Source organism: Pristiophorus japonicus, unplaced genomic scaffold, assembly GCF_044704955.1.
Source record: "Pristiophorus japonicus isolate sPriJap1 unplaced genomic scaffold, sPriJap1.hap1 HAP1_SCAFFOLD_556, whole genome shotgun sequence".
Classification (NCBI taxonomy): Eukaryota; Metazoa; Chordata; class Chondrichthyes; family Pristiophoridae; genus Pristiophorus; species Pristiophorus japonicus.
The window spans coordinates 69,125-96,606 of NW_027254463.1; the positions used below are offsets into that span (position 1 = coordinate 69,125).

At 46.3% G+C, this 27,482-nt stretch overlaps 1 protein-coding gene across 1 annotated transcript in view; it reads right to left on the reverse strand.

The window, feature by feature from the left end:
- The window catches only part of nherf1b (NHERF family PDZ scaffold protein 1b), a 130,456-nt gene that overhangs the window by 17,359 nt on the left and 85,615 nt on the right, over positions 1–27,482 (reverse strand). Inside the window, exons 2-4 of the mRNA XM_070873713.1 lie at positions 26,947–27,126; positions 23,400–23,553; positions 2,624–2,667 (exon numbers count right to left, since the gene is read on the reverse strand). Of these exons, the coding sequence (XP_070729814.1) occupies positions 2,624–2,667; positions 23,400–23,553; positions 26,947–27,126 (378 nt within the window). The remainder of the gene's footprint in view (positions 1–2,623; positions 2,668–23,399; positions 23,554–26,946; positions 27,127–27,482) is intronic.

Consider the following 27,482-nt stretch of genomic DNA (forward strand, 5'->3'; position numbering starts at 1 on the left):
ATGGAAATATGAAGACAGAATGTTTTAATTGAAACGGTGGGGGGGGGGGGGGGGGGGGGGGAAAGAGAGAAAGAGGATGCCGGGTGAATTTGATAGAGGCACTTAAAATTGACAGTATGGGACAGAGTAGATAGAAACAGATAGTTTCCAGTGATGGAGGGGACATAGTTATAAGATTAAATGTAAGAGATTTAGGACAGAGCAGGAGAAACTTAACAGAAAATTATGAGGCTGTGGAATTCACGAGCAGAGTGAGTAATTGAAGCAGAGGCCATGTCAATATTTAAGAATTGGTTAGATCGGTGGTTGAAGGAAAGGGTGAAGGAAAAGGGGGCGACCGGATAGGGGGAACAGGGGATACTGCCCGTGTGGAGGATAAACATCAACATGGTCTGGTTGGGCCAAAAGGCCTGTTTCTGTTGCAATATGTCAAGAAAGCGTAACATGAAAACTGTATACATCGAATATCCCTCTTCAGTGAAATTCTAGTGATAACCCTAAAGAAATACCATTGCTTTAGTACAAATATAAGTGGATTGAGCGAAGAAGCAGCAGACAGAGCTAGAGAGTGTGGGTAGCTCACACTCGGCTGGAGGGTCACTGCAGCCCCGGCCAGCCCAGCACTGCAATCTGAGGACAGCGGCCGTTTTCACACCCCATTACAGGATAAAACCCAATCCCAAGACACAACAGCTGCCTGGAGTAGCTCAGAGAACAAATCAGCAACACAAAGTGCACTAGTCGTGCTCGCCACGCTCTGCTGGAAATGCATGCACCAGGAAGGCTACAGGCTTGGTCCTGGGTGGAGCAGAGTTGGCCCAATCTCAGCCTCAGGGTCCCTTGTGGAGGAGATATAACTGCAGAGCCAGAGGTGCCCACTAGGGGCTGCTCACCCTCCAGGAACTGAAGGTTAATCTCCAGGACCCCGCAGCAAGCAAAGACCCAGGGGAAAAATCACAGGGGCATTCAAATACTGAACAGTTTCCAATTTCTTTGAACACATTTATTTATTAGTTATAAAAATATTGGAGAAGGGGTGGAAAAAGTCTGTTTGACGGGCAGGCTGAGAGATCAGTTGGTAACCCAGGTGCAGAGGGAAGTTTTGAACATAAGAAATTGGAGCAGGAGTAGGCCACCTAGCCTCTCGAGCCTGCTCTGCCATTTAATATCATGGCTGATCTGGTCTTGGCCTCAACCCCACTTTCCCACCCGCTCCCCATAACCCTCAACTCCCTTATCGTTAGAAATCTGTCCATCTCCGCCTTAAATATATTCAATGACCGAGCTCTCTGGGGAAGAGAATTCCACAGATTTACAACCCTCAGAAGAAATTCCTCCTCATCTCAATTCTAAATGGTCAGCCCCTTATTCTGAAACTATGCCCCCTGGTTCTAGATTCCCCCACGAGGGGAAACATCCTCTCTGCACCTACCCTGTCAAGTCCCCTCAGAATCTTATGTTTCATTAAGATCACCTCTCATTCTTCGAAACTCCAATGAGTATAGGCCAAATCTGCTCAACCTTTCTTCATAAGTCAACCCCCTCATCTCAGGGATCAACCTCATGAACCTTCTCTGAACTGCCTCCAATGCAAGTATATCCTTCCTTAAATGCAGAGACCAAAACTGTACACAGTACTCCAGGTGTGGCCCCACCAATACCCTGTACAGTTGTAACAGGACTTCTCTGCTTTTATACTCTATCCCCCTTGCAATAAAGGCAACATTCCATTTGCCTTCCTGATTACTTGCTGTACCTGCATACTAACTGTGTGTTTCATGCACAAGGACCCCCAGGTCCCTCTGTACTTTGTAATCTCTCCATTTAAATAATAATTTGATGTTTTATTTTTCCCACCAAAGTGGGTAACCTCACATTGTCCCATATTATACTCCATCTGCCAAATTTTTGCCCACTCACTGAGCCTTTCTATATCCCACTGCAGATTCTTTGCATCCTCCTCACAACTTGCTTTCCCACCTATCTTATCAGCAAACTTGGCTACATTACACTCGGTCCCTTCATCCAAGTCATTAATATAGATTGCAAATAGTTGAGGCCCCAGCACTGATCCTTGTGGAACCCCATTAGTTAGTTTGCCAACCTGAAAATAAGCCATTTATCCAGACACTGTTTTGTGTTAGTTAGCCAATCCTCTATCCATGCTAACATATTACCCCCAACCCCGGGAGCTCTTATCTTGTGCAGTAACCTTTTATATGGCACCTTATCGAATGCCTTCTGGAAATCCAAATACACAACATCTACTGGCTCCCCTTTATCTACCCTGCTCGTTACATCCTCAAAGAATTCCAGCAAATGTGCCAAACATGATTTCCCTTTCATAAAACCATGCTGACTCTGCCTGACAACATTATGATTTTCTAAGTGTCCTGCTACTACTTCCTTAATAATGGACTACGGGTGCTACGGTCATTTAAAGATATCTCCATTGAGTGCGTAAACAGCCGGGAACAAGGAAGGGAGAAAAGGAACAGTTTCAGAAAGTTGGGGCGGGGGGGGGGGGGGGGTTTGTTTTGAAGCGCTGCACTTGGACACCATCTCCTGTAAACAACACGACATGTTTCAGTCAGACAGCACTGGGATAAGAAGAGCTTTCTACCTTCTGTTCCATGTCCCCATTTATAAGCAGCTGTGGTAGAGGTCCTGCAAAACAAGACAAAGCAACACATTAGTATTCAGCTCGTGTTTCCAGTCCCAGCCACCAGCGTCAAAGCAAAACACACTCACTGAGCACACATTAAGCACCAAACACCAAACACAAACACGTCACACCGTCAAACGCAAAGACAAACACACCGTCAAACGCAGTCACTGAACACACCAGACTAAAACAAACAGCGACTGAACTACTGTCCTCACTGACCAGACATCACTAATTCCCCCAGCTTCAGTCAAGGAATGGGCCTCCCCAGCCTCCGCTCTCATTAAAGAACAAGTGGTTAAGGAGCAGCGGCCTCAGCTGGAGTGCAATCAAAGCCATACTCCCGAGAAATCACATTATCACACCTTACTGAAAGACATGGGCAGTTCCATAGCAACCGCTGAAAGGATTTAGAATTCAATAAAGACCACTCAATGTTTGCAATGGGAGACCTTTCTGCAGTCAGAATTTAATTATTTTAGGACTAGCTGCACATTGCTGAAACCAAGCAAGCCTAAAATCCACATTCATGCCAAGTTATTAGCACACACTGGAGACGGTGAAAAGTTCTGGGAAAGTTTGCCTGTCTGTAAACTATACGGCGCACAGAATTTCAGGCAACAACATCTGCTGCATTCTGAACAAGCAGAGTGGGACCAGCACATCAAACTGCCTGTGTAGAGCACATTTTACTCTGTATCTAACCCGTGCTGTCCCTGCCCTGGGAGTGTTTGATAGGACAGTGTAGAGGGAGCTTTACTCTGCATCTAACCCATGCTGTACCTGGGAGTGCAATTAAATGTTTGCAGTGCTCAGATTAAGCAATGGGCAGTTTGCCTGTGACCCAGAGTGTACAGCAATGATGGATGGTGCAGCTTTAACGGTCTGTATTACAGGTGGAGCGATAAGGGATGAAATAGGCTGATTATAGTAACCAGTCCTTCACTGCCTTACATGTGGGAATAAAAAGGATACCTTGTCTCAACAATTCCAAAACACATTCCACAAGCTCCAGTGTCACATCGAGGGCACTAATGAGATTTGCAGCGTAAACAACTCCTTTCCCTTTATACTTCACCAAGCACACTCGTGATTTGTACTCAGCATTTCAATTAACAGAACCTCACCACAGAATAGATTCTAGAGAATCATTAGCCCAAGTTTTGTGCGGCTTCCAGGACATAAAGACAACTGCGTGCACACACTAGTGGAATACACTGCTGTCCCGAGCACGCGAGCTGGGGCCAGAGAGAGAGAAGGAGCAAAAGAGAATGAGAAAGAGGAGAGAGAGAGAGTGCTGCATTATCAGGTGGTGTTGTCTTTCGGATGAGATGTTAAACCGAGACCCTGTCTGCTCTGCCAAGTAAATGTAAAAGATTTTATAGCTATATTTGAAGAGCAGGGAAGTTTCCCTGGTGTCCTGGCCAATATTTACCCCCCAAACATCACCACTAAAAATGATCGTGTCATTATCATATTGCTGATTGTGGGATCGTGCAGTGTGCAAATTGGCTGCTACGTTTCCTACATTCCAACAGTGACTACACTTCAAAACTATTTATTTGGCGCTTTGTGACGTCCTGATGTTGCAAAAGGCACTGTATAAAAGCAAGTTTCTCTCTCTTGGCTCTTCCACCAGTGAAGCATCAGCTGCTTTGCAGTCACTCCTTCAGCCCCCCTCACCCTGCCCCCCCCCCCGCTCCCTCAGACGCTCACCCGCCCCCCCCCCCCCCACCTAGTTATTTACAGTTAATATCCCTTCCATGTTTCAGCACCTCTCAGATCCAACCTGTGCATTCCTGCCTGTCCGTTCACCCATTTAATCATTTGATCAGTTCTCTGGAGTGCAGCGAGCTTCCAAAACTTAATTTTTGTGAAAAAAAGTTTGAAGACAACAATTGAACCCTGGGCCATTTCCTGCAGAGCAAGAGTCCGAGAACTGGGCGGAGGCCATCGCTCAAACAGAAAAACAACTCCAGTCTATTATTAAAAATCATGTGGATTCGACTCTGGGTCTCACCTCAGTTCAAATTCAGCCAGACTGAGGAGACTGCGATACGAGATGGGTTTGGCCGCCTCAGCCCACAGGACCTTTCCCTCTCTATTACACAGATGTGTTGAAGATTTCACTAATAACCATTATGGGAAATATCCCGTCCCACCTCAGTTCCTACAGGCAGGGGCTCACAACTCAGACAGCTCCTTAATTCAACGCCCATCGAGAACCTCATTCTGAGACAAAAGTTATAAAAAGCAAGACCACGTTGGTGCGGAAATTCAGAAGCTAAACCAAGAGGCCCCACTCCAGAGGTATGGGGAAATGTCATCCTGTCGTGGGACAGCAGCTGGTTTGATGGTTGGGGCTGAAACACATTGGAGAGGCACTGCGAAGGGAGCTTTACCCTGCATCTAACCTGAGCTGCATCCTGGCAGAGGACCGCTTGATGTCCATACCAATTAGTAAGATGGGAAGTGTGGGGAGTGAGGGAAAGAGTTCAGGTGGGGCTCCTTCTCCAAACCAAAATACAGAACTGCGTTTGTGTGGGATAACCGAGATCCAGCACAATGTGATTAAACTAGCAGATGACCCTCACCGTCCAGGTACACACAGGAAGAATGGCCACAGGAATACTGTAGAGTTCTCCCTCGTGGAACTGCAACAGGGAGAAGGGAGAGAGAAAGGAATAAAGCATGCGATTCAGTATCGGTTTATCAAAATTAATGTTTGTTGGGTTCTCACCGGGGAGGTGAAGCCTTAGAGGCCAACAGCATTTTAGGTTTATAAATAGGGCAGAGCATAAGAGTAAAGAAAATGATAAATCTATGCAAAGCCCAAGGTCAGTTAGAGTACTTTGCGAGCACTGTTGAGTTTTAGCCCATTACAGAAAGGACATTAAAGGCAGAGAGTGCGTTCAGTGTAGGTTCAGGGGAATGCCAGGGATGGGAAACTATAGTTACGACAGACTGGAAAGATTAGTTTCCACTGGAACAGGGACGGGTAAGAGGAGAGTTAATTTAAGTTTTTCAACTTAAAGACTTTTGATAGTGAATCAGGAATGACATTCCTCTGATTGGGGAATCAGTGACTAGGGTTGATCAATTTTAAATTGTTAGTAAGAGTGTGAGGAGAAGGGTTATGAGATGTTTCTTTCCGTAGAGTTGCTGTTGTTGCATAGAATGGTTTGCCACAGGAAGTGGGTGAGGCAGACACCACTGCAGCTTTTAAGGTGGCTCAGCTGCAGAGGGGGAAGGAAGAAGAATGGAAGAACAATAGTGGTAGGGGATTCAATAGTCAGGGGAGCAGACAGGCGTTTCTGCGGCCGCAAACGTGACTCCAGGATGGTGTGTTGGCTCCCTGGTGCCAGGGTCAAGGATGTCACTGAGCAGCTGCAGGGCATTCTGGGTGGGGGGGGGGGAAGAGAGTGAACAGTCAGAGGTCATGGTCCACATCGGTACCAATGACATAGGTAGGAAGAGGGATGAGGTCCTGCAGGCAGAGTTTGGTGAGCTAGGAGATTAAAAAGCAGGACCTCAAAAAAGGTAGTAATCTCCGGATTACTCCTGGTGCCACAAGCTAGTGAGTACAGAAATAAGAGGATTGAGCAGATGAATACGTGGCTGAATAGATGATGCAGGCGGGAGGGCTTCAGTTTCCTGAGGCATTGGGACCGCTTCTGGGGGAGGTGGGACCTGTACAAGCCGGACGGGTTGCACCTCAACAGAGCCGGGACCAATATCCACACCTGGGGGGCGGGGTTGCTAGTGCTGTTGGGGAGGGTTTAAACAAGCTTGGCAGGAGATGGGAAGCTGAAAATAGATTCAGTAGGGAGGGGAGTAAAGCTGGAATTAGAAAGAAGGAAAAAAAAGTGAGTTTGAAGGAGAGGGGAAACAAGCAGGAAAAAAAAAAAGGGTAAAAAAAAAACAAAGGCACTTTGTCTAAATGCACATAGCATTTGTAACAAAATAGATGAGTTGATGGCACAAATTGAGACAAATGGGTATGATCTGATAGCCATTACAGAGATGTGGTTGCAAGGTGACCAGGACTGGGAATTAAATATTCAGGGGTATTTGACAATCCAGAAGGACAGGCAGAAAAGGAAAAGGAAGTGGGGTAACTGTTGATAAAGGCTGGAATCACTGCAATAGTGAGAAACGATATTGGCGCAAAGGATCAGGATGTTGAAACAGTTTGGGTGGAGATAAAGGAACAATAAAGGGAAAAAGTCACTGGTGGGCGTGGTCTATAGGCCCCCTAACAGTAGCAACTCTGTTGGTCGGAGCATAAACCAGGAAATAGTGGGGGCTTATAAAAAGGGAACAGCAATAATCATGGGTGATTTTAACTCCATATTGATTGGACAAATCAAATTGGTCAGGGTAGCCTTGAGGAAGAGTTCAGAGAGTGCATAAAAGACAGGCTTTTTGAGCAGTATGTAACGGAACCAACCAGGAGGCAGACTCTCTTCGATCTGGTCCTGTGTAATGAGACAGGATTAATAAACAAACAATCTCCTAGTAAAGGATCCCCTCGGAATGAGTGATCATAGCATGATTGAATTTCAAATTCAGATGGAGGGTGAGAAAGTTGGATCTCTAACCAGCGTACTAAGCTTAAATAAAGGAGATATGAAGGTATGAGGGCAGAGTTGGGTAAAGTGGACTGGGAAAATAGATTAAAGTGTAGGACGGTTGATGAACAGTGGTGTACATTTAAGGAGATATTTCACAACTCTCAAGAAAAATATATTCCAGTGAGGCGGAAAGGGTGTGAGAAAAGATAGCCATCCGTGGCTAAGAAATAAAGGACGGTATCCAATTAAAAACAAGGGCATACAAAGCGGCCAAAACTGGTGGGAGGACAGAAGACTGAGAAGCTTTTAAAAGCCAGCAAAGAACGACTAAAAAAAGGATTAAGGATAGACAGACTAAAAGTAAACTAGCACAAAATATAAAAACAGATAGCAAGAGTTTCTATAGATATATAAAAAGAGTGGCTAAAGTAAATGTTGGTCCCTTAGAGGACGAGACCGGGGAATTAGTAATGGAGAACATGGAGATGGCAGACACTGAACAAATATTTTGTATCAGTCTTTACAGCAGAGGACCTCACGGGGAGTTTTGCTGGTGCTGTTGGGGAGAGATTTAACTAGCTTGGCAGGGGGATGGGAACCAGAGAACAAATTCAAAAGGGAAGGAAGTAAAGCAGAAATTGGATAGCAAGAATGTAGAAAGCGAATCTGTAAGACAGAGGAAACAGAACTCAGTATGTAGTAAGCAAGGAGGTCTTCCTGTGCTGAATGGTATATACTTTAATGCAAGGAGTACAGCAAATAAGGCGGATGAGCTAAGAGCACAGGTAGACACTTGGGAGTATGACATTATAGCCATTAGAGACATGGCTGAAAGAGGGCCAGGTTTGGCAGATCAATATTCCTGGCTACAGGATTTTTAGGCAAGATAGAGGGGGGTAAAAAGGAGAGGAAGGGGGATTGTGGTACTGATTAAAGAAACAATTGCAACAGTGAGGAGGGATATGTTAGAGGAATCATCAAATGAGACCATATGGGTCGAACTGAAAAATAAAAAAGGGGCAATCACACTGCTGGGCGTGTATTATAGACCCCCAAACAGTGGGAGGGAGATAGAAGAGCAAATATGTAGGCAAATTGCTGTGAAGTCTAAAAACCATAGGGTAGCAATAGTAGGGGATTTTAACTATCCAAATATTGATTGGGACAAATTTAGTGTGAAGGGTATAGAGGGTACGGAATTCTTGAAATGCATTCAAGAGAACTTTTTTAGTCAATATGTACCAAGCTCAACACGAGAGGGGGCGGTCTTGGATTTAGTTTTGGGGAATGAAGCTGGGCAGGTTGAAGGGGTATTAGTGGGAGAGCACTTGGGTACCAGTGACCATAATTCAGTCAGATTCAAGTTGGTTATGGATAAGGACAAGAATCGGCCTCGAATAAAAGTTCCGAATTGGGGAAAAGCTAATTTTGCTAAGTTAAGGAGTGATTTGGCCAGTGGACTGGAAACAGCAACTTGTGGGTAAATCAGTAATCGGAACAGTGGGAGACATTCACCGGAGGAGATCCGGAAGGCTCAGGACAAACATGTTCCCTTAAAGAAAAAGGCTGGGAAAAATAATTCCAGAGCCCCCTGGATGTTTAGGGACTTACAGGGGAGGATGCAGAAAAAAAAGGGACGCTTATGTCATATACCAACGGCTAAATACTTCAGAATCTTGAGGAATATAGAAAGTTAAGAGACAAAATTAAAAAGGATATTAGGAATGCTGAGAGAGCATGAGAAATTCTTGGCTAGTAAAATTAAGAAAAACCCTAGGATGTTCTATAAATATATTAAGAGTAAGAGGGTAACTAAAGAAAGGGTAGGGCCTATTAGAGACCATGAGGGTAATCTTTGTGTGGAGGCAGAAGATGTTGGTAGGGTTCTTAACGGATACTATGCATCTGTTTTCACAAAGGAAAGGGGCAATGCAGATACTGCTATAGAGGAAGAGTGTGATACTCTGGATGAAATAAACAGTGAGAGAGGAAGTATTAAGGGGTTCAGCAGCTTTGAAAGTAGCTAAGTCCCCAGGCCCAGATGAAATGCTGTTGAATGAAGTAAGAGAGGAAATAGCAGAGGCCTTGACCATCATTTTCCAGTCCTCTTTGGATCTGGGCATGGTGTTGGAGGATTGGAGGACTGTTAATGTGGTACCCTTGTTTAAGAAGGGAAAAAGGGATAGGCCGAGTAATTACAGGCCTGTCAGCTTAAACTCAATGGTGGGGAAATTACTGGAAAAAATCCCGAAACACAGGATAAATCTGCATTTGGAAAGACAAGGATTAATTAGGGACAGTCAGCATGGATTTGTTAAGGGACGATCATGTTTGACTAACCTGATTGAAGTTTTTGAGGTGGTAACCAAGAGGGTCGATGAGGGTAGTGCGTACGATGTAGTATATGGATTTTAGCAAGGCTTTTGATAAGGTCCCACATGGTAGACTGGTCATGAAGGTTAAAGCCCATGGGATCCAGGGCAAAGTGGCAAGTTGGATCCAAAATGGGTTTGGAGGTAGGAAGCAAAGGGTAATGATTGATGGATGTTTGTGTGACTGGAAGGATGTTTCCAGTGGGCTTCGGCAGGGTTCAGTACTGGGACCCTTGCTTTTTGTGATATATATCAACGATTTAGATTTGAATATAGGCAGTATGATTAAGAAGTTTGCAAATGACTCTAAAATTGGCTGTGTGGTTGATAATGAAGAGGAGAGTCATGGGCTGCAGGAGGACATCAATCTACTGGTCAGGTAGGCAGAGCAGTGGCCAATGGAATTTAATTTAGGAAAGTGAGGTGATGCACTTTGGGAGGGCTAATAAGGAAAGGGTATACACATTAAGTGGTAGGTCACTTAATAGTGTAGAGGAACAAAGGGACCTTGGCGTGCTTGTCCACAGATCCCTGAAAGTAGCAGGCCAGGTGGATAAGGCTGTTAGGAAGGCATACAGAATGCTTGCCTTTATTGGCTGAGGCATAGAATATAAGAGCAGGGAAGGTATGCTTAAATTGTATAATGCTTTGGTTAGGCCACACAGCTAGAGTACTGTGTGCAGTTCTGGTTGCCGTATTATAGGAATGCCGTGATTGCACTAAAGAGGATGCATTGGTGGAAGGGTCGATTATGAAGGGGCATTGTTTTAAGGTGGTTGGTGGAAGGTTTAGAGGGGATTTGAGGGGGGGGGGGGGGCTTCTTTATACAGAGGTTGTGGGGATCTAGAACTCACTGCCTGGAAGAGTGGTGGATGTAGAAACCACTTTGAAGAGATGGTTGGATGGGCACTTAAAGTGCCATAACCTGCAGGGTTATGGTCCTAGAGCTGGTAATTGGGATTAGACTGGATGACCTTTTGTTGGACAGCGCAGATATAATGGCAAGTACTGCAAGGAATAGAACATGGCCAGGGTGATCTCCTGGACTAGTGTCGATCGCCTGTGTGGGTCGGAGAGGAATGTTCACAGATTTTTTTTCTCCCTAAATTGGCCTGGGTTTTTGCCTCTCCCAGGAGATCATGTGGCTCCGGTTGGGGTGGAGTGCAGCATGTTTCAGCATAAGAGGTGTCGCAGTTGTGAGAGGCGGACTGGCTGCTCTTTGCCTTTCAGTCATTGTTCATAGGTTTATAAGTAACCTTTAGGGCTGCTGACCAAGTGCCGTGTGGCTCTTTGTCGGCCAGCGTGGACACGATGGGCCAAAATGGCCTCATTCTGCGCTGTAAATTTCTATGTTTCTAGGACACTAACAATAGCCCAACAGTGGAAAGTCAAGGGACTATGTGGGGGGGGGGGGGAGGAACTTAACACAATCATAATCACGAAGGAGGTGGTACTCAATAAGATAATGGGATTAAAGGCAGATAAATCCCCTGGACCTGATGGCTTGCATCCTTAGGTCTTGAGAAGTAGCAGCAGGGATTGTGGATGCATTGGTTGTAATTTACCAAAATTCCCTGGATTCTGGGGTGTCCCAGCAGATTGGAAAACTGCAAATGTAACGGCGCTATTTAAAAAAGGAGGCAGACAAAAAGCAGGAAACTATAGATCAGTTAGCCTAACATCTGTGGTTGGGAAAATGCTGGAGTATATTATTAAAGAACCAGTAGCAGGACATTTGGAAAAGCAAAATCCAGGCAGGCAGAGTCAGCATGGTTTTATGAAGGGGAAGTCATGTTTGACAAATTTGGAGTTCCTTGAGGATGTAACGAACAGGTTGGATAAAGAGGAACCAGTGGATGTGGTGTATTTGGACTTCCGGAAGGCATTTGACAAGATGACACATAAAAGGTTACTACACAAGATAAAAGTTCACGGGGTTGGGGGTAATACATTAGCATGGATAGAGGATTGCCTAACAAACAGAAAAGAGAGAGAGTCGGGATAAATGGTTGATTCTCTGGTTGGCAATCAGCAACTAGTGGGGTGCAGCAGGGATCAGTGCTGGGAGCCCAACTATTTACAATCTATATTAATGACTTGGAAGAAGGGACAGAGTGTAACGTAGCCAAGTTTGCTTACGATACAAAGATGGGAGGAAAAATGGTGCACGAGGACACAAAAATTCTGCAAAAAGGACATGGACAGGCTAAGTGAGTGGGCAAAAATTTGGCAGATGGAGTATAATGTTGGAAAGTGTGAGGTCATGCACTTTGGCAGAAAAAAAATCAAAGAGCAAGTTATTATTTAAATGGAGAAAGATTGCAAAGTGCTGCAGTACAGCGGGACCTGGGGATACTTGTGCATGAAACACAAAAGGATAGTATGCAGGTACAAGTGATCAGGAAGGCCAATGGAATCTTGGCCTTTATGCAAAGGGAATGGAGTATAAAAGCAGGGAAGTCTTGTTACAGCTATACAGGGTATTGGTGAGGCCACACCTGGAATACTGCGTGCAGTTTTGGTTTCCCTATTCACGAAAGGATATATTTGCTTTGGAGGCAGTTCAGAGAAGGTTCACTAGGTTGATTCTGGAGATGAGGGGGTTGACTCATGAGGAAAGGTCAAGGAGGTTGGGCCTTTCCTCATTGGAATTCAGAAGAATGAGAGATGATCTTATCAAAACTAAAGAGTATAAGGTGTCTTGACAAGGTGGATGCTTCCACCGATGGGGGACACGAACTAGAGGGCATGATCTTGGAATAAGGGGCCGCCCCTTTAAAACCGAGAGGAGAAATTTCTTCTGAGGGTTGTCAATCTGTGGAATTCGCTGCCTCAGAGCTGTGGAAGCTGGGACATTGAATAAATTTAAGACAGAAATAGACAGTTTCTTAAACGATAAAGGGGATAAGGGGTTATGGGGAGTGGAGCAGAGTCCACGATCAGATCAGCCATGATCTTATTGAATGGCGGAGCAGGTTAGAGGGGCCATATGGCCTATTCCCGTTCCTATTTCTTATGTTCTTATAATGTTTGAAGCAGAGGCAGATACAGGGCTGTGGGGATACAGTGAGATAGTGGGATTAGTTACAGATTGCACTAGCAAAGAGCCATCACAGACACTATGGGCCGAATGGCCCCCTCTGTTGTAAAGTGCTCGGATTCTAATCTCACCTCGTGCTGAGCTCTCCAGGTCAAAATTCCGAACCACACGATAGCAGTGTGCTGAACTGCGAATATTAAACTCTTGCTTCTAAAGTCCCAAGCGGGAGGCGAAAGCTCAGGCTGCAACTAAGACTGCATTACTCCATTCGATTCAGTACCTCGACAGGACTATTACAGTAACGTTTCAGGACCCAAATCGCAATGGTTGCACTCACAAATCAAAGATCGGAATGTAAGCACAGTGTGGTGGGTCTCAGTGGAACTGTGCTTCACTCAGCCGTCACCATTAGTAATCATTGGTACAGTCACAGCCACACGCACAGTCATAGGCAGGCTTTGTTTCACACTGACGAGTTTTAGAGATACATGTAAAAAAAAAACAGCTCCAAAGGGGCCCATCGTTCAACTGCTCGGGCAGTGTGGGGGCTGAGGGAGAGGCAGGCGGGCTGGGGTAAGAGAGAGGGGGAAGTATTTGAGGGACTCCTAGTCCTGTGGCTCGCTTGGGGTGACCCCAAGAGTCTGATTCAGTGGCATTGGAAGGTGACCCTTGACCTCAGACAGCAGCCTCCTGTGTGTTCATCCCTCCCTTCTTAATGCCGTGTTGGGTACAGTACAGCCCCTCGGACTAGAGAGGAGACTGATGAAGCTCAGCAATGGAGCAGGCTGTTTTGAGAGGTGTGTATATAATTACTGCACTTCTGACCCAGTCATTATCTGCAGGATCCGTCCTGGTTCAACAGAACGGAGATAAGCAGTGATCCTTGGACAGAATGCAACGTTATCACAGGCAAGAATGAATGCTGTATGTGACTCATCACCCCGTGCCAGTAATCCTCTCCCAGGTCAAAGGGCAGGGAGAGACTGGCTCACTCCCTCAGCACATTTAAGAGAAAGAGTCTGCAGAAATGAGTCTATTCAAAACCAGCAATTCAGGAAGATTGACGATATCAGGTACCAAGGTCTCTACCTCATCCTCCCCACACAGCCAGCAGAGTAACTCCTACTCTGGAATACCTGAGCCCGACAGGTCGAAGGATAGGAGCCAACCAAAGTCTGTTCATCGCCCTCCCGGTGGGGTTCGAGTGTCAGGATGGTCACCTGTTTATAGAAAGATGCCTTTGGTAACGGAAATAACCCAGAGACAGAACGAGTCCGTGACAGACCGGTAAATGTAGAGACCCACGAGTTGCTGGATGTGAGGGGATTCTGATCGCAGTCAAATATCTCCCTCTGGGCCGACCGCAGTGGAGGAAATGGGTTCTCTCACTCAGCACAAGAGCTGGCACTGACACAATGGGCCGAACGACCCCGTCTGGCTGTAAGGATTCTATGAAGAGGTCCATTAACCTCACTGTCCCCATAGCCTTGAATATTATCCCCTTGCAAGCAACACTCCAATTCCCAGTTAAGTTTTAACGGACTTTCATCAACAATTCGTGACAGAGAATCCCACATTCAAACCCCTCTCCAAGTCTAAAGACAATTTTTCCTCCAATTCTTTTTGTAATGATTTTAAATTTGTGCCCTCGATGATTAACGCATGTTTTCCACCCAGTATTATCGACTCAAGTTACCAACGTGAGACTCGCTGGCCTATTACTTACTGCCTTGTTCTTATCTCCTCCTTTTGAAGATGGGAGTAACATTCATCTCCCTCCAGTCTTCTGGCACAAAGAATTTCAGAAATTTATAGTCACAGCCATTGCTATTTCTTCCTCAGGGTCCCGAGAGACAAACCAACAGGTCCATCAATTTATTTACCTCAAGTCTGAGTAAAGCTTTAGCACACTTAATACAATTTTATAGCGTAGAAACTGGCCATTGGGCCCAACAGGTCTATCCCAGTCTTTAATCTCCACTCGAGCCTCCTTCCGTCTTTCCTCATCTAAATCTATCAGCATAACCCTCTATTTCCATCTCCCTCATATGCTTGTCTAGCCTCCCCTTAAATGCATCAATAGTATTCGCCTCAACCCCTCCCTGTGGTAGTGAGTTCCACATTCTTACCACTCTGGGTAAAGAAGTTTCGCCCGAATTCCTTATTGGATGCATTAGCCGGCTCGACGAGCTGAAAGAATGGCATTCCATGCTGTAACCAATGATTCTATGAACTACTATGAAGTGACTAGCCTATATTAATGGCCCCTAGTTTTGGTCTCCCCCACAAGTGTGGGATCACATTTGAAACTTGCAGCATTTAGCACCTGACAGGGGAGATATTGGGCCGGAACTTACAGCCTATCTGGGAGCGTACGACGTGCACACACACCCGAAAAGGCCTCGCAAATGCCGGTTCTCAACACACGGTGCGCATGCACCAAGAACCGGCTTTTGACAGATCGCACACATCCGCACAGGAAGGACATCCACGGGCAGAGATTTGAGCTATTTGCCCAACTCTTGCCTCGTGAATGTCCTTCAAACTCTTGCGCCTGGTAAAAGCAGGCATGTCGCCTACTTTTACCAGCACCAGAGTTTCAAAACATAGAAAAATTACATGTTAATACTTATTTTTATTAAAAACCCTGTCTATGAAGGTAAGTTTATTTTTTTAACACTTGAAACATTTTTTTTTACATTTCAAAAAAAAGTTTTTTCTCTAATATTTAATTTAATGCAATTTCTATTAATTTTAAAATTTTTGTGGGAGCTTGCTGTGCACAAATAGGCTGCCACGTTTCTTACATTACAACAGTAACTGCACTTCAGAAAGTACTTAATTGGCTGCAAAGCGCTTTGGGACGTTGAGGTTGTGAAAGGTGCTATATAAATGCAAGTCTATTTCAATAAGCTCCTTTTCCCTGACTTGAATATATTGATTTGTAAACCTTTCCTTCTCCCGTTTCAATATTTCTCATTGCTGATCAGTTCTATCTTTCCCTTGAATCTGGACTGGTCCTGTTTAATCTCACTCAGATTTACTTTACTTTCGAGTCAAGAAACCTTGCCCTCAACTTTTCCTTTTTATTCTCACACTGAACCTAGTTGCCCTTGGAACAAGTATCCAGTACGCAATGGACACTGGTCAAATTTGTCGATGATACCAAGCTCGGGGGGTGGGCAATGGAATCGGAGGAAATTGCAGAATGAACTGGATAAAATATGTAAGTGGGTGGACAATGGCCGATGGAATTTAATGTCAATATAAAAAGTGAGAAAGTGTATTTTCCTCAGGTGACCCTGGCAGTCGCTTCCTATTCCTCTTCCTGCCTTGATGGGTGGTCACACATTCCAAACCTCTTAGCCACCTGTCTGTGTGTCAGGGACAGGCAATTTTCCCATTCAATGACAATAATGTAGGGGAGGGGCAGGGGGTAGGGAGGCAAAATGTCAGGGTATTCTGGGCGAGGTCAGGCAGCGCCTCGCCGCACGGCACTGGGCGAGGTCAGGCAGCGCCTCGCCGCACGGCACTGGGCGAGGTCAGGCAGCGCCTCGCCGCACGGCACTGGGCGAGGTCAGGCAGCGCCTCGCCGCACGGCACTGGGCGAGGTCAGGCAGCGCCTCGCCGCACGGCACTGGGCGAGGTCAGGCAGCGCCTCGCCGCACGGCACTGGGCGAGGTCAGGCAGCGCCTCGCCGCACGGCACTGGGCGAGGTCAGGCAGCGCCTCACTCACTGATTTTCAGTGGGGTATGGGGACTGGGCTCTCCCATTCACATTCCCTCTTGGAACATGTTCTCCAGTTCGCCCTGCTGTGTGCAGAGACTTAGATGGAGAGGGAAAGCATTTGGAGCGCTTTGGGCGTCCCGAGATGGTGAAAGGCGCAGTGTCAATGCACATTCTCTGTCACCTTAGAGTTTGAGGGAATCAGAGAAATTTACAGCACGGAAGGAGGCCATTTCGGCCCATCATGTTCGCGTCGGTCGACCAGGAGCTACCCAGCCTAATCCCACTTTCCAGCTTAGTCCGTAGTCCTGCAGGTTACGGCACTTCAGGTGTACATCCAAGTACTTTATAAATGTGGTGAGGGTTTCTGCCTCGACCACCTTTTGTGGCAGTGAGTTCCAGAACCCCAACACCCGCTGAAAAAATGTCCCCTCAAATCCTCCTCCCAATTACTTTAAATCTATGCCCCCTGGTTGTTGACCCCTATGCTAAAGGGAAATACTTCCTTCCTATCCATTCTATCCAGGCCCCTCAATTTTATACACCTCAATGAGGTCTCCCCTCAGTCTCTGTTCCAAAGAAAACAACCCCAGCCTATCCAATCTTTCCTCATAGCTAAGATTCTTCAGTCCAGGCAACATCCTCGTAAATCTCCTCTGGACCCTCTCCAGTGCAATCACATCTTTCCTGTAATGTGGTGACCAGAACTGCACACAGTACTCTATAGCTGTAGCCTAGTGTTTTATATAGTTTAAGCATAACCTCCCTGCTCTTGAATTCTATGCCTCGGCAAGGATCACCTATGCCATCTTAACCACCTTGTAGATCTGTCCTGCTACCTTCAGGGATCTGTGGACATGCACTCCAAGGTCCCTTTGTTCCTCTACATTTTAGTGTTCTATCATTTAATGTGTATTGCTTGCCTTGTTAACCCTCACTAAATGCATTACTTCACACTTCCATTGAATTTCATTTGCCACTGTTCTGCCCACCTGACCATTGATTTGATATCCTCCTACAGCTTTCTTCATCAACCACACAGCCAATTTTTGTATAAATCATTGATATATACCATAAAAAGTAAGGGACTGAGTACTGAGCCCTGCAGAACCCCACTGGAAACAGACTTCCAGTCATAAAAACACCCATTAACCATTCCCCTTTGCTTCCTGCCTGAGCCAATTCTGGATCCAACTTGCCACTTTGCCCTGGATCCCATGAGCTTTTACTTTTGTGACCAGTCTGCCATGTGGGACCTTCTCAAAAGCTTGGCTAAAGTCCATATACACTACATTAAATGCATTTCCCTCATCGACCCTCCTGGTTACCTCTTCAAAAATTCAATCAGGTTAGTCAGACATGACCTTCCCTCAACAGATCCATGCTGACTGTCCTTGATTAATCCGTGTCTTTCTAGATTAAGATTTATCCCTGTCCCTCAGGATTTTTTCCAATAATTTGCCCACCATCGAAGTTAGGCTGACTGGCCTGTAATTACTCAGTCTATCCCTTTCTCCCTTTTTAAACAAAGGTACAACGTTTACAGTCCTCCAGGGCCACACCTGTAACCAGAGAGGACTGGAAAATAATAGTCAGAGCCTTTGCTATTTGCTCTTTTGCTTCACTTAATAGCCTGGGATACATGTCATCCAGGCCTCTGGATTTATCCACTTTCAAAGTTGCTACACCCCTTAATACTTCCTCTCTCGCTATGAAAGGTCAGAGAATGTGGAGTTAAGCCTCAGCAGGAGTGATTATAAAAAAAGTATTCAAATGTTTAAGTATATATTATGCTGTATTTATTTTTATTTTAGCTGTTTAATACAAAATGTTTAAAGTGGTTTATTTGGTGCTTTAACAAGTGAGCTGGTTTCAGACGGTAATAGGCAGGTAGAGAGTACAAGAATAGGAGAGTGGGGGATTTTATGGTTGGGGAACAGACAGCCTTATCTGCAGCCATGACCAGGAGTCCCGAATGGTTCATTAACTCCCTGGCGCCAGGGTGAAGGACATCACAGAACAGGTGATACAATCTCTGGGAAAGGAGGGAGGACAGCCAGAAGTTCTGGTCAATATTGGGACTAGACGTAGACAGGATTACCTTGGAGGTCCTGCAGAGGGAGTTCGAGGACTGAGTTACTAGATTCACTTCCTGTGCCTCGTGCTGAGCAGGTTATGGAGAGGAAGGTTAAGAATGTCTACATTTGGGTGGGGGGCTGATACAGGAGGGAAAGGGTCCTAATGATTGGAGTGAGGCAGGGTTGTATTGAAGGGATGGCCTTCATCTGGAGACCCAGGGGCAGGGGGAGCAGTGAGTGGCCAGGGGTGGGGAAAGTCTATGCGTGAGACTAGAGATTATTGGAACAGAAGCAGAAATAAATGGCGAGAAATCAGACAAGTGAAAGAAACAGGTCATGAGGTTACATTTCCTACAATGCAACGGTGACTACACTTTACGTCATTGGCTGAGAGGCGCTTTGGGACATCCGGAGGACATGAAAGGCATGATAGAAATGCAAGTCTTCCTTTCTTTAGTGAGAGATTAAAACACTCTGTAGATGGGGCAAGCGATATCAAAAGATGAAATGAGAAAACTGCGAAAATGGGCCAGTATTTAGACAAAGGAGTCAGGATTAAGTGTTACACATGAGAATACACTAAACATTCCAAACAACACTGGAGTTAGAAGCATTGTTATCTCGATGCACTAGCTACAAGAATGGGTTAATCAGCGATTCATTAAAGGCAAATTGTGTTTCTGACATTATTTTAAGATGTAACCAATTGGATAGAACACAGTAAGATATTCGATAAGGTATCTCACAAGAGGCTTGTTAGAAACATTCAGGGACATGCTGTAAGAGGCAATGTAGCAGCACTGATGGGAAGTTGGTTGACAAGAAAAAATGAATCGGGTAAATGGGTATTGCTCCAATTGGAGCAGGGTGAAGTAGTGTACCCCAGGGATCAGTGCTGGAGCCACATTGGTTTTCAGTATCCATTGATGATTTGGACCAGCATATGGGGAACACAATCTTGCTAATGACACAAAAGGTGGTTTGCAAACAGTGAAGAGAACTCTGGGAAGACAGGTTAGTGAAAAGGGACAAATCAGTGGTAGAGGCAATGTAATGGGGAGACGTGAGAGATAATACATTGTGGGAAAAATGGAATTGGAGTATAGACTCAATGGAGAGACACTCAAAAATGGGGATGAACAGAGACACACTGGGGGTCAAATACATTATTCCCTGAAACAGAGTGCAGGTAGCTAAAGCCAGAAAACCAGCAACAGCATCTTGGGTTTTATAAATGGGGCATAAGAATCCAAGAGTAAAGAGCAAACGATAAATGTGTTTAATATATTGGTTAGTCCACAGTTAGAGTAGTGTGCACAATTTTGGGCACCCCATTATAGAGAGGACATTAAAGCCAGGGGGAACGTTCAGTGCAGATTCAGGGGATGCTCGAGATGGGAAACTATAGTTATGAGGAGACACAGGACATACTGGGACTGTTTCCACTGGAGCAGAGACAGGCGAGAGGAGATTTAATTGAGGTTTTTACATTGATGAAGTGTTTTGATAGAGTGAACAGGAAATGATCATTTCCTCTAGGTATCAGCCAAAGGGAAGAAACATCAACTGATCATCACCAGGAGAATGAAGGTCAGAGAAATCTCTTTACAAAGAGGGGCACTGGAGCATGGAATGCTTTGTTACAGGAAGTGGTTGAAGCAGAGACCAATGCATCTGTTGAGAAAAAAAAAAATATTTGAAATACAGGAAGATACTGGGGGAAGAAGAGAGCGGGGCAGTGGGATTATTTTGGGATTGACACAGGGCTATAGGGAGAGCAGGGCAGTGGGATTAGTTTAGGATTGATACAGGGCTATGGGGACAGCACCGGGCAGTGGCATTAGTTTTAGATTGCTCCAGAAAAGAGCTGGCACAGACACAATGGGCTGAACGGTCTCCTTCTAAGCTGGAACCTCTACAGTGCTATGGATTGGGCAGGATTTGCTTCTGAATAATGGTCAGCCTTTTTTGAGAAACTTCAACTGAGAGCTCAAGGAACATAGCACACACACCAGTAAAAGGTGGGAGAGATGGTCAGATAAATTCGAAAGCAATGAGAAATGCTGCTAAACTTGGATTTCAAAAGTCTGTAGGTTGTAAGAGGATTTCTGTAGTTTTGTGGTGGTGGGAAGGACAGTGCAATAGATAGAGTCCAACACAGCGATGGGGAAGAGGAGCAACAACCCTAGGAGGCATCTGGAACCACGGGAGTGGTTTCCAGAGGCTCCTGTCCCAAGTGTGTGGGTGTGTGAACTGGATCAGGCTCGGATGTGATCCTACAAGTCAATAGCCTGCGAGTACTGAACATCTAGCCTTCAATGCCAGCTGGGGCAGAGGGTGTGTTCAGGGGTGTTGGGGAGCGGGCTGTGGAGGAGGGCACCCGATACCCCAGCTAGAGTTAGGGGAAAGGAAGAGAAAATGGACTTGCATTTCAGCGGGTAGTTGAGAGCCAAGCTAGAGTGTTTGGAGGGACTGTGTAAATGGTACACATCAGCTAACATGCAAAGCAGGCAACAGACATTAACACGCAACACGACAGCTTCTACAAGAGCTGCACAAACCGCTGATCAGACACATCCTCAAACTGCACAGCAAGCCCACTTCCTCTCAACTCACCACAATGCATTTATTTTCCAAAGTTGAGGGCATTTTACAGCTTCATCTTTACAGTTCTTGCAGGCCCCTCAGAGGAGGATGGTGCTGGTATGGAGCCCTAGTCAATGAATTGAAAGGACCGTCTGCTGACCCACTGCACCAACCACTTACTCCCCGGTGCCCTGGCCAATATATATCCCTTAACCATCACCAAAACAGATTCGCTGGTCATGATCACACTGCTGTTTGTGGGAGCTTGCCGTGTGCAAATTATCCGCCGCATTACAACAGTGCCTATGCTTCCAAAGTATCCCATTGGCTGCGAGGCGCATTGGGAGGTCCCGAGATGGTGAAAGGTGCTCTGTCAAAGAGCCGACACAGGCATGCCCAAAGTTTGCTCCCCTTCTATTCCTGATCTACATATTGCCTCTTCAACATTACCCACAAGCTAGTGTTTGCATGCCAACAATACCCAGCTTTGTCCCGCTATCACCACTCCGGTCTGACTATTCCTGTGCTGTCTGACCACATGCCCTGAAATGAGTCACATCTTTCTCCACCTCAACAATGGCAGGATTGAAATTACCCAAGTCAGGGTCCCACCAGAAACCGAGTACCCTAACCTTCAACTCCAGCCCCATTTCCAGATTTTACCTGATCTTGTGCAGCCTCAATCTCCCACGTTGCACCGAGCAGAGCTTCAAATTGTCGGTTCATCTGCGTAATATCACCCGCCTCCATTCCTCCCTCCCCATCACTGGTGCTGAACTCATTCACTGCCAACCATCTCGGTCTTCAATCTTCTCTTCACAGCGCTCTCAAGCTCCACCCTACAAGAATCTAGCTCTTCTGGATTACTATGATCCACATTGCATCAAATACTAAGCACTATTCGCCCAGCTCACCAACTTTCAGTCTCCAGCACATGCAATTCCAAATCCTCATCATCCATCTATCCCTCCAACATCCACCACTTTCCCATCTCCTTCCCCCCACACCCCCCTCGCGCCGCGCCCCAGCGCCCCCCCCCCCCCTCCACATCATGTCCCAACTGCTTCAAGTTCCCTCCTTAAATCCTTGCTCACTCTGCCTTTCCTCCATCTCCTCAAAGCCTCTCTCCAGCCATGGCTCTGCCCATCTCTCCAAACACTTCCTCTAACTCTGGCTTGGTGTCCAATTGCCCTCTGCATGCGGGGCTGTGCTGCGTTGAGGGGGCTGCAGTGGTTGGTACCACTGGCCTCAGAGGGTGACCCCACATGGAGGGCAATTTTTGAACTTTGTAATGCAAACTCAGACCTCTGCCCAACACAAGGCTAATATGTCCAGCTCAGACTGGCAGTGAAATAAACACGGTGCAAGACTGATTAAACATCCCAACTGTGCTGTCGCACTAATTGGTGATGTATGTGTGTGATTCAGGTGTTTGTGAAACCCAATTCATTGAATGTGCGATCAATGATTCATCATTGGCAGTCCCTCGCGATCGAGGAAGACTTGCTTCCACTCTTAGCATGAATCCTTAGGTGGCTGTACAGTCCAATATGAGGACCACAGTCTCTGTCACAGGTGGGACAGACAGTCGTTGAGGGAAGGAGTGGGTGGGACAGGTTTGCTCTTTCCGCTGCCTGCACTTGATTTCTGCATGCTCTCAGCGACGAGACTCGAGGTGCTCAGCGCCCTCCCAGATGCACTTCCTCCACTTAAGGTGTCTTTGGCCAGGGACTCCCAGGTGTCAGTGGGGATGTCGCACTTTATCAGGGAGGCTTTGAGGGTGTCCTTGTAATATTTCCTCTGCCCACCTTTGGTTTGTTATTATACTAGTGCATCTCCACCCCTACCCCACAGGTTCTCAGATACAGCCTCCTGCCAGGGTACAACTCAACAGCTGCCAAACCTCCACAGCACCACTTCAATCCTCGCAACAGTAGTAAAGGGCAACGCCACCATATTTCGAACATACTGCGAGCTCCACGAATATCGCCCCTCCTTACTCAATCGCGACCGTCTCCTCGCGCCATCCCCTCCCAGTGACGCAGTCCTCCCTCCCCCCCGCCCAGAGACTTGTCAAGACAACGACCCAAACGGACATGACTATTGGGAGGAAGGACAACCCACATCTGAGACCAGAAACCAAACATCGCTTCAACACGCAAACTCACTGCTCCCAGCACATATCTCTCCCCCAGCATGCTGCAACCAAAATATATCAAACCCCCACCCCCCGCCCCCACATCCAAATTAAACAAATTCATAAAAAAGTAAAGAAAATAAAATGAAATGACTTTGTAACAGAGCACAAAGTGAGTTGAAGATTGCACATCACCGGACGCTGACCCCGCCCCCAGTACCTGTAAGGTGGATTGCCGACGGGGAAACCTTGCATTTCTTGAAAAATTCATCGGTCTCTGGGTCGACGACCAGCAGCGAGGTCTCCGCACCGCCCGTCTTAATGGCCGTCACCACATCAGAGTGCTGTTTCCCCTCAACACTCCCGCCATTCACCTGCAACACACGCAGTCCGTCAAACTTTGGGCAAGAGAGACAGCGGGCCAGCCGCGACACACACTGTCAGAGAAACAGACATGAGGACACGAGGAGAAACAACTGATCATTACAGGAGTGCAGTACTGGTGGGTACAGGTCTGTCAATGTATAACGCTGGGGGTATAGCATTGGTGGGTATAGGTCTGTCACTATGACACTGAGGTACAGTACTGGTGATGGGATCAATTTGAGATTAATTAAAAATGTTAGACTAGGTTGAAGTTGACACATTAAGTCAGTGACTTGGTGCCCCAGTGCCAATAGAAAGCGATCACTCCCCACCGCTGCCATGTGGCCCCAGTGAGTTGCGGTCTGAATCGAGCGGTCACCGTACTCCAGTGAGTGCCAGGGTGGGCTCGGCTCTTGTGGGTGTTTTTGGTCGAGTGTCGCCCACAAACAATACGGACCGATGCAACCAAGAGGAAGTGAGTGTCCCAGAATAGGCAGCACATTAACACTGCAGCATTCTCACTCACAATGGAGTTCTACATATTGTTCCCTCATTATGCACCACAAAGCAGTGCCTATTTTAGCAGCATTACACTGCCATAGCCACACCATCAGCAAACATCACTTCACACACAGTCTGCGTTCCTTTAAAGGGTGAAACATTAACTGAAACAGCTGGAAACACTCAGCAGGTCAGGCAGCATCTGTGGAGAAAACAGGCAAGCATGGGCTTGGAGTGTGCAGACTGGCAGGTATTAACAGCGAACAGGACGAGAGGAAGGAGTGAGGAATCGCAAAGGTAGCGTTTCATTGGAGAATAGGAGGTGGCTAAATGATAGAAGTGACATAAAAGAGCGACAAGGAGGCAATGATAAATCAAAGCCATACAAGAGACAGAGGGTTAGAAATTGGTGCTTTTCCCATCAGCCCACCCACTGCAGACGAGCATTGCACTGTTTAATCTGGCAGCTGGCAAACTCAGGCAGAATCAGGAGCCGTTCCCCCAGAATTCATATCATTGCAAGCATCCCGAGATGCAGGTATGCAAGTGCTGCTTTGTGAAAGGAAACACTGATGGAAGTAACAGAGATACATCAACATTTTGACAACTCTGCATTATTTGCCAACATGCTCTCGGGAAGGCCATGGATTGGAGCCACACCCCGGGACTCCAGCCCATCATTTAGGCTGAGACTGCAGTGCAGTGCTGAGGAAGTGCTCCTATCCTGTGCGAACCAGTGGGGAATCATCGAGTGTGTCCATCCATGTGATGGGACATCAGCTTATACCTTGCTCAGTGCTCACTTACTCTGTCCCCAATAATGGAGCTGGGCAACCTTTGCACGCCTATGTTAAACTCGCTGCTCTGTGATTTTATCTTTTCCTGCAATTTTGAATATTATAATACAAATTGTGTCAGTACAGTACTGGTCAGAGGCAAAGAGATGGGAAGAAGTCAAACAGACAACATCGACAGTTGGTGTATAATTATAGGCATGTCATCCAGTGCTTGCTGCAGAATTTGGCTATTGGTTTGATGCAAAACAGATCAAACTTTATATTGGGGCATTTTCAGTCTAGAATTTCACTTCCAATGAGATGTTTGAGGATAGAACATAACATAAGAAATAGCAGTAGTCCAAAAGGCCCCGTGAGCCTGCTCTGCCATTTAATATCATGGCTGCTCCACTACACTTGCATAGCACCCAGTCAACTGTCTTGGGATGAGTCATTGAATATAATTATAAGACGGAGATAGACTGATTTTTGAACAATAAGGGAGTCAAGGCTAATGGGGAACTGGCAGGGAAATGGAGTTGAGGTTGAAGATTAGCCATGATCTTATTGAATGGCAGAGCAGGCTCGAGGGTCCAAATGGCCGACTCCTGCTCCTATTTCTTATGTCATATTAAACAGAAGCCCCATCTGCCTTCGCAGGGTCTTTAAAGATCTCTTGGCACTACATGAAGTGTCTGCTCCTGGTGTCCAGGCATCTTGGTGTCCTGGACTCCTGGCATTTGGGCCAATATTCTTTCCTCAGCCAAAGAAAGATTAACCAGGTCAGTCAGTCATCTCCCCATCATTTGGAAATCTTGTGATGTGAAGAAAGACTGTCAGATTTACCATCTAATAATTCAGTTCAAGTAATTTGCTGGATTTGAATTGCTTTGAAACATCCCAAGACGTGTGACCGGGTGCTATCCAAGTGTAGTAGAGCATCCCCAAACACCTCACTGGAAGTGAAAGTCTAGATTGAAAACGCCCCAATATTAATACAAGGATTTGATCTGTTTTGTATCAAACCGATAATCAAATTCTGCAGCAAGCATTGGACAACACGCCTATATTAAACACCAACTGTCAATGTTGTCTGTTTGACAAGCTTTGTGCAATGAATTGGATTTGTCCCCGTCTCGCTTTTTGCCCCTGACAAGCATTGACAAAATTTGCATGATGATATTCAAAAAAGGAGGAAGAGAAAAAAAAAACAGAGCAGCGAGTTCATCATGGGCAGTCAAAGGTTGCTCGGGTCCATTATTAGGGACAGAGTAAGTGAGCACTGAAAGGTACAAGCTGATTAGGGGGCTGCAACAAGCCATGTTTGACCAACCGCAGAAAGGTCTTTTGGCAGAATCCATTTTCAAAAAGGTATCCAAGGTTTTACACAAAAGTTACTGAGTAAAATAGAGGCAGCTGAAACGGGAAGGAATGAATGCCTTGGCATCTATGGGAGAGAGTTGGGATAAAAGGAGCATTGTTCGGTTAACAGGAAGTGACTGATGCTCACCTGGTCCCTTCCATTTCCAATTTATACACAGATAGACTATGGCCAGGTTTCAATACAATGCTAATCTATTAACTGTTCAAAGAGCAGAAAACTGCAAAATGACATCGATGAATTAAGTGAGCGGGTGGATTGATGGCAGATGTAACTCAACGTTACAATCGTACACTCCAGGCATGAGAATAGGGAGGAATATTGACCCACACACTGGGAACAACAGTGTGCCAGAAAATTATGGATATCAAATAATTGGTGTGTAAAAGGAAAACAGATCGATGGGAAGGAAGGGTAGGGGAATGGAGAGGGGACACTGGATGGGATTAAAAGGGAGAGCTGCCAACCAAAATCACAGAGCGGGTTTGATGGGCTGGATGGGCTGAATGGCCTCCCCCACCCCGGTCCTATTTCCCATCCCACGTGTTTGTCTCGCGGTCGGTCAAATGACAGACCGAGAGCTCGAGCGCGAGAGCATGCGAGGGACGGACAGACACAGCATCTCAGATTATGGGTGGCTGTGTAATCAATACACCTTTTAAGTGACTCGGGCGGAATGCTGAATGATACAGGACACAAGAGTCAGACAAACGGAGCTTTTTAAACAAGTGTGAATGCGGTACCTCGATGATGCGGTCCTGAGGCAACAGTCCGGAACATTCTGCGGGAGAGTCTGGGTCCACAGCCCGGATGTACTGGCCGGTCTTTGACTTCTCGCTGTGGAGGTTGAAGCCGTAACCATTGGAGCCTTTCAGCATACGGCAGAGCCGGGGGCGCAACTCCCTCGTGGTGTCAGACACTTCCTGAAATCACAATACCACACCTCATTACAGCCCGGGTACAGGGAACGGAGGCGACACAACCCAGCAACACAGGACACACAAACCGGCAAAATAGTAAGTGCTTTTATACAGCTGCATGAGGAGGAACCATCCAGTGGAGATATCTGTTGGGTCAAGGCATCAAGCTAAAGTGCAAAAATGGAGTTGAAGTACACATCAGCCATGATCCAGTCGAATGGTGGATACGTCCAGAGGGGCTGAATGGCCTCCTCCTGTTTCCACGTTGCTAGGAGACCTTCAGCCTATGGGCTCCACTACAATCTCACATTCAGTTAGAATGCATCAGGCAGGTTCAGCAGGAGGAAGCCCACATTGCT